Source organism: Oncorhynchus keta, chromosome 4 (assembly GCF_023373465.1).
Source record: "Oncorhynchus keta strain PuntledgeMale-10-30-2019 chromosome 4, Oket_V2, whole genome shotgun sequence".
NCBI lineage: Eukaryota > Metazoa > Chordata > Actinopteri > Salmoniformes > Salmonidae > Oncorhynchus > Oncorhynchus keta.
The window spans coordinates 82,137,466-82,145,326 of NC_068424.1; the positions used below are offsets into that span (position 1 = coordinate 82,137,466).

Below are 7,861 nucleotides of genomic sequence, written 5' to 3' on the forward strand. Positions count from 1 at the left end.
TAGAGATATTACTGTAGAGATGTATTCATATGAACCATAGAGATATTACTGTAGAGATGTCTTCATATGAACCATAGAGATATTACTGTAGAGATGTCTTCAGAGATATTATGAACAATGAACCATAGAGATATTACTGTAGAGATGTCTTCATATTGATGTCTTCATATGAACCATAGAGATATTATAGAGATATTACTGTAGAGATGTCTTCATATGAACCATAGAGATATTACTGTAGAGATGTCTACATATGAACCATAGAGATATTACTGTAGAGATGTCTGTAGAGATGTCTTCATATGAACAATAGAGATATTACTGTAGAGATGTCTCATATCAGAAATATTATAGAGACCATAGAGATATTACTGTAGAGATGTCTTCATAGAGATGAACCATAGAGATATTACTGTAGAGATGTCTTATTACCTAGAGATATTACTGAGATGTCTATGAACCATAGAGATATTATGAACCATAGAGATATTACTGTAGAGATGTCTTCATATGAACCATAGAGATATTACTGTAGAGATGTCTTCATGACCACAGAGATATTACTGTAGAGATGTCTTCATATGAACCATAGAGATATTACTGTAGAGATGTCTTCATATGAACCACGGAAATATTACTGTAGAGATGTCTTCATATGGACCATAGAGATATTACTGTGGAGATGTCATCATGACCATGGAGATGTTACTGTAGAGATGTCTTCATATGAACCATAGAGATATTACTGTAGAGATGTCTTCATGACCACAGAGATATTACTGTAGAGATGTCTTCATGACCACAGAGAATTTACTGTAGAGATGTCTTCATATGAACCATAGAGATATTACTGTGGAGATGTCTTCATATGAACCATAGAGATATTACTATGGAAATAAGAGACCTTAAAAAGACCAGGAAATCAGCTCCAATTCAATCTTATTTTGGAAGTCTGTTCTCAAGTTTACCCACACATATACATTGCATTGGGAAAGTATTCAGACCCCTTGACTTTTTCCACATTTTGTACGTTACAGTATTATTCTAAAATGTATTAAATCATTATTTTTTACTCATCAATCTACACACAATACCCCATAGTGACAAAGCATTTATTAAAAACTAAAAACGGAAATATCACACAAGTAAGTATTCAGACCCTTTCCTCAGTACTTTGTTGAGGCCCCTTTGGAAGCGATGCAGACTCAAGTCTTCTTGGGTATGACGCTACACTCTTGGCACGCCTGTATTTGGGGAGTATCTCCCATTCTTCTCTTAAGCTCTGTCAGGTGTTAATGGGAGCGTCGCTGCACAGCTATTTCCAGGTCTCTCCAGAGATGTTCGATTGGGTTCAAGTCCGGGCTCTGGCTGGGCCACTCAAGGACATTCAGAGGCTTGTTCCGAAGCCAGCCCTGCGTTGTCTTGGCTGTGTGCTTAAGGTCGTTGTCCTGTTTGAAGGTGAACCTTCACCCCAGACTGAGGTCCTGGGCACTCTGGAGCAGGTTTTCATTAAGTATCTCTCTATAATTTGCTCCGTTGATCTTTCCCTTGATACTGACTAGTCTCCCAGTCCCTGCCGCTGAAAAACATCCCCACAGCATGATGCTGCTACCACCATGCTTTACCATAGGGATGGTGCCAGGTTTCCTCCAGACGTGACACTTGGCATTCAGGCCAAAGAATTTTGTTTATCATGGTCTGAGAGTCCTTTAGGTTATTTTTGGCAAACTCCAAGTGGGCTGTCATGTGCCTTTTACTGAGGAGTGGCTTCCGTCTGGCCACTCTACCATAAAGGCCTGATTGGTGGAGAGCTGCAGTGATGGTTGTCCTTCTGGAAGTTTCTCCCATCTCCACAGAGGAACTCTGAAGCTTTCTGTCAGAGGGACCATCGGGTTCTTGGTCGCCAGCAATAGGAAGAGTCTTGATGGTTCCAAACTTCTTCCATTTAAGAATGACGAAGGCCACTGTGTTATCGGGGGCCTTTAATTCTGCAGACATTTTTTGGTACCCTACCCCAGATCTGTGTCTCGACACAATCCTGTCTCAGAACTCTACGGAGAATAGATTGGCACCGGAAGGGATGGCTGACATTTTACGGGCTCCTAACTAACTGTGCTAATTTGTGTGTTTTTTTTTCTTATTGTTTGTAACTTATTTTTTTTAACTTATTTGTTTACATAATGTTGCTGCTACCGTCTCTTATGACCCGGAAATAACTTCTGGATATCAGAACAGCGATTACTCTCCTCTAGCTGGAAGAAGATTTTTTTTCTTTAACGAGTTCGACTCGAAGGATATACTGCTTTCTCGGGAACGGGCCCAAATTCCCGTCATTTGCGTGAAGAAAGACGGAGAAAAAGGGGACAGAGGTCAGGCTGCTTCTGAGAAAGGTCTCTCAATACTTTCAGGTCTCTGAATACCTTCAGGTCTCTCAATACTTTCAGGTCTCTGAATACTTTCAGGTCTCTGAATACCTTCCGGTCTCTCAATACTTTCAGGGGTCTGAATACTTTCAGGTCTCTGAATACCTTCAGATCTCTCAATGCCTTCAGAATGCACTGTATACACAGTACCAGTAAAAAGTTAAAAAAGTGGACCTAATCATTCAAGTTTTTTTTTCTATTTTCTACATTGTAAACTCAGCAACAAAAAAAGAAATGTCCTCTCACTGTCAACTGCGTTTATTTTTAGCAAACTTAACATGTGTAAATATTTGTATGAACATAACAAGATAACAACTGAGACATAAACTGAACAAGTTCCGACAGACATGAGACTAACAGATATTTAATAATGTGTCCCTGAACAAAGGAGGGGGGGGGGGGGTTAAACCTAAAGTAACGTTCATTATCTGGTGTGGCCACCAGCTGCATTAAGTACTGCAGTGCATCTCCTCCTCATGGACTGAACCAGATATGCCAGTTCTTGCTGTGAGATGTTACCCCGCTCTTCCAACAAGGCACCTGCAAGTTCCCAAACATTTCTGGGCGGAATGGCTCTAGCACTCGATCCAAAAGGTCCAAGACGTGCTCAATGGGATTGAGATCCGGGCTCTTCGCTGGCCACGGCAAAACACTGACATTCCTGTCTTGCACGAAATCACGCACAGAACGAGCATTATGGCTGGTGGTATGGTAATGCTGGAGGGTCATGTCAGGATGAGCCTGCAGGGAGGGTACCACATGAGAGAGGAGGATGTCTTCCCTGTAACGCATAGCGTTGAGATTGCCTGCAATGACAACAAGCTCAGCCTGATGATGCTGTGACACACCGCACCACACCATGACGGACCCTCCACCTCCAAATTGATCCCACTACAGTGCAGGCCTCGGTGTAACGCTCATTCCTTCGACGATAAAAGCAAATCTGACCGTCAAATCTGACCTGGTGAGACAAAACCGCGACTCGTCAGTGAAGAGCACTTTTTGCCAGTCCTGTCTGGTCCAGCGACGGTGGGTTTGTGCCCATAGGCCACGTTGTTGCCGGTGATGTCTGGTGAGGACCTGCCTTATAACAGGCCTACAAGCCCTTAGTCCAGCCTCTCTCAGCCTATTGAGGACAGTCTGAGCGCTGATGGAGTGATTGTGTGTCCCTGGTGTAACTCAGTTGTTGTTGCCATCCTGTACCTGTCCTGCAGGTGTGATGTTCGGATGTACCGATCCTGTGCAGGTGTTGTTACACGTGGTCTGCCACTACGAGGACAATCAGCTGTCCATCCTGTCTCCCTGTAGCGCTGTCTTAGGTGTCTCACAGTACGGACGTTGCAATTTTTTGCCCATCATCATCTGCAGTCCTCATGCCTCCTTGCTGCATGCCTAAGGCACATTTACGCAGAAGAGCAGGGACCCTGGGCATTTTTCTGTTTTCAGAGTCAGTAGAAAGGCCTCTTTAGTGTCCTAAGTTTTCATAACTGGGACTTTAGTTGCCTACCGTCTGTAAGCTCTTAGTGTCTTAACGACTGTACGAATTATCTTTGAAAGACTGGGTCCTGAAATAGGGACATTTCTTTTGTTGCTGAATATAGAATAATAGTGAAGACATAAAAACTATGAAATAACTCATTTGGAATGATGTAGTAAACAAATATGTTTTAAACAAATCAAAGTATATTTTAGATTTTAGATTCTTCAATGTAACCACCCTTTGCCTTGATGACAGCTTTGAACACTCTTGGCATTCTCTCAACCAGCTTCATGAGGAATGCTTTTCCGACAGACTTGAAGGAGTTCCCACATATGCTGAGCACTTCTCGGCTGCTTTTCCTTCACTCTGCTGTCCAACTCATGACAAACCATCTCAATTGGGTTGAGGTTGGGTGATTGTGGATTGCCAGGTCATCTGATGCAGCACTCCATCACTCTCCTTCTTGGTCAAATAGCCCTTACACAGCCTGGATGTGTGTTTTGGGTCATTGTCCTGTTGGAAACCAAATGACAGTCCCACTAAACCCAAAACCAGATGGGATGGTGTATCGCTGCAGAATCATGTAGCAGCCATGCTGGTAAAGTGTGCCTTGAATTCTAAATAAATCACGGACAGTGTCAGCAGCAAAGCATCCTAACTCCATCAGTGGTTTTCTTTGCAGCAATTTGATCATAAAGGCCTGATTCACACAGTCTCCTCTGAACATGTTAAGATGTGTCTGTTACTTGAAATCTGTGAAGCATTTATTTGGACTGCAATCTGAGGTGCAATTAACTCTAATCAACTTATCGTCTGCAGCGAAGGTAACTATGGGTCTTCCTTTCCTGTGGCGGTCCTCATGAGAGCCAGTTTCATCCTAACATAATGCTTGATGGCTTTTGCGACTGCACTTGAATATTACGTTCAAGGTTCTTGAAATGTTCCACATCGACTGACCTTCAAATCTTAAAGTAATGATGGACTCATTTCTCTGAGCTGTTCTTGACAAAATATGGACTTGGTCTTTTACCAAATAGGTCTATCTTCTGTATAGCACCCCAACCTTGTCACAACACAACTGATTGGCTAAAACACATTAAGAAGGAAAGAAATTCCACAAATGAACTTTTAACAAGGCAAACGTGTGGAATGAAATCCATTCCAGGTGACTACCTCATGAAGCTGGTTGAGAAAATCTAAGAAATGCAATATATTTTGATTTGTTTAACACTTCTTTTGGTTACTACACCGAAAACACACCGCCAGGCTGTGTATGGGCTATTTGACCAAGGAAAGTGATGGAGCCCTGCATCAGATGACCTGGCCTCCACAATCACCCGGCCTCAACTCAATTGAGATGATTTGTGAAAAGCAGCCAACAAGTGCTCAGCATATGTGGGAATTCTTTCAAGTCTGCTGGAAAAGCATTCCTCGTGAAGCTGGTTAAGACAATTTCAAGAGTGTGCAAAGCTGCCATCAAGGCAAAGGGTGATACATTTTTTAAACTTTGTTTCTATTGAACACAAATAAAGGACAAATTAACAAATTAATGTATTATATGAAAGGTGCTTTGGTCCTCCTTTCTTTTTGCATGGACGAGGTAAAATATATAAAATATATTTTGATTTGTTTAACACTTTGGCTACTACATGATTCCATATGTGTTATTTTATAGTTTTGATGTCTTCACTATTATTCTATAATGTAGAAAATAGTAAAAATAAAGAAAAACTCTGGAATGAGTAGGTGTGTTCACACTTTTGTCTGGTACTGTAGGTTTGAAAATGATTTCGGTCAAATGTTATATGTGTTTCCACTTCTTGGTCAATCTGCAGTCTACAAATGAATTTGTAATAATGCTCCGGTTCCGATCATCCGCTCACTAGATCCCTGCTCTTGGGCTGCATAACAGTAATGTCTCCTTCTTGATTACCTATAGGTTACCTATAACTATGTTATAATCATATCCTACACCAGGTTATATCTACCTGAATACATAAAGGTAATAGAGGAGGGAGACCTAATTGATGCTTTGTCATGTTCAAACGGACACCTGTTGAATTTGGAGAGGTGGAGACGTACCTGTCAATACACAGCACCGTTACAATCCCCACGGTAGTGAACTGGTTGCTAACATCCACCACCACGACAGCTTTGCACATGAAGTTCCCGAACACCCACTGTCTGTCCCGGACCAGCTGGTGAATGTTGAAAGGCATCACCAGCAAGAAGAGCATATCTGCGACGGCCAAGTTCAGCACGTAGATGTCCGAGACCATCTTCTTCTTGCATGTCGCCACTGCGTAAATCACCAAACCGTTGGCGATGACTCCTATTGTACACAGGATGCCGTATATGGACGGGAATATGTGCATAAAAGTCGCCAAGTCGATGAAGTTGGGTGAGGACTTAGTCGTGTTCACACATGACGAGTTGTTGGTGAAGTTACTTACTTCTTTGTAATTACAAAACATGTCCGAGCTATTCATAATCATCTTAAGATCTTCAGATATTTGCCGACCTGGTCTTGATTGATAACGCGCGGATCAGTATTATGCTATAGATAAGCACCAACACTGTCAAGCCGACAAGTCATACTGTACTAGCTTCTATCCAAATATCTAGAGGTACAACTTGGACACCTATTCTGGGTAAACCGCTGCGCGCGTAACCTTTGGTTGATGCACTTCTTTATCTTGTAATGAACTACAGCTCAATTAAAGTATGTGTTTCGATGAGATTCTGCTGAAGGATCTATCGTTCTCACCAAACTTGGGAACAAGCTGATGCCTCTTGGAGAACACATTATTCACTCAGTACTGGACCTCCCCGTTCGTCTCCTCTGCGCTCTCTCCCTACCCAATAGCGCACCTCATTTTCGCTGACTCAGTGAACGATAAAATAAATCCGATTGTAGTCTCCTCCATTCAAAAGATCCCTCGCTTGTTCATTTAACACGTCATTAAACATAAATCAAGTTTAGAGAAAACTGATTGAGAGATAAGTGAGTAAATCATACGAAAAAAAAACAATATTGATCTGTTTATTGCTCTGAAAAACATCTCGTCCATGGACCCTGATGCGCATGTCAGAAGTAAATTGACTTGTGTCACGATGTTTTGATGAAATGTCGCTCCATTCAGATGGACAACATCAATGACATACTGTTGTTTCCTAATAGCATGAAGGAGGAATGTAGGAGGCCTTCTATATGTCAATCACACAATCGCACAGATTGTTTCAAATATACAGCCAACGATTCAATGAAGAATCATTAAACAATCATACATTATTTTAGTCAACAGATCCTTTAGTTATAAATGAAAAATATCCTTTCAGTGGAGGCTCCTTGGCAGAGGAAGGGGAGGAATTTCATACACATATTTTCCACCATAATTTGCAAATAAATAAATAAAAAATCCTACAATTATTTTTTTTTCTCATTTTCTCTGTCATAGTTGAAGTGTACCTATGACAAAAATTACAGGCCTCTCTCATCTTTTTAAGTGGGAGAACTTGCACAATTGGTGGCTGACTAAATACTTTTTTTGCCCCACTATATATATACACTGCTCCAAACAAATAAAGGGAACACTTAAACAACACAATGTAACTCCAAGTCAATCACACTTCTGTGAAATCAAACTGTCCACGTAGGAAGCAACACTGATTGACAATACATTTCACATGCTGTTGTGGAAATGGAATAGACAACAGGTGGAAATTATAGGCATTTAGCAAGACACCCCCAATAAAGGAGTGGTTCTGCAGGTGGGGACCACAGACCACTTCTCAGTTCCTATGCTTCCTGGCTGATGTTTTGGAGAGAAAGAGAGAGTGAGAAAGAGAGAGAGAGAGAGAGAGAGAGAGAGAGAGAGAGAGAGAGAGAGAGAGAGAGAGAGAGAGAGAGAGAGAGAGAGAGAGAAAGAGACAGAGGAGAAAACAAGTTCAGTAAACA

At 41.5% G+C, this 7,861-nt stretch overlaps 1 protein-coding gene across 1 annotated transcript in view; it reads right to left on the bottom strand.

The window, feature by feature from the left end:
* Nucleotides 1–6,767, bottom strand: part of LOC118376068 (melanin-concentrating hormone receptor 1-like) — a 14,024-nt gene extending 7,257 nt beyond the window's left edge. Inside the window, exon 1 of the mRNA XM_035762736.2 lies at nt 5,986–6,767. Coding sequence (XP_035618629.1) covers nt 5,986–6,398 — 413 coding nt within the window. The 5' untranslated portion in view covers nt 6,399–6,767. The remainder of the gene's footprint in view (nt 1–5,985) is intronic.
* Between the last annotated feature and the right edge of the window lie 1,094 nt (nt 6,768–7,861).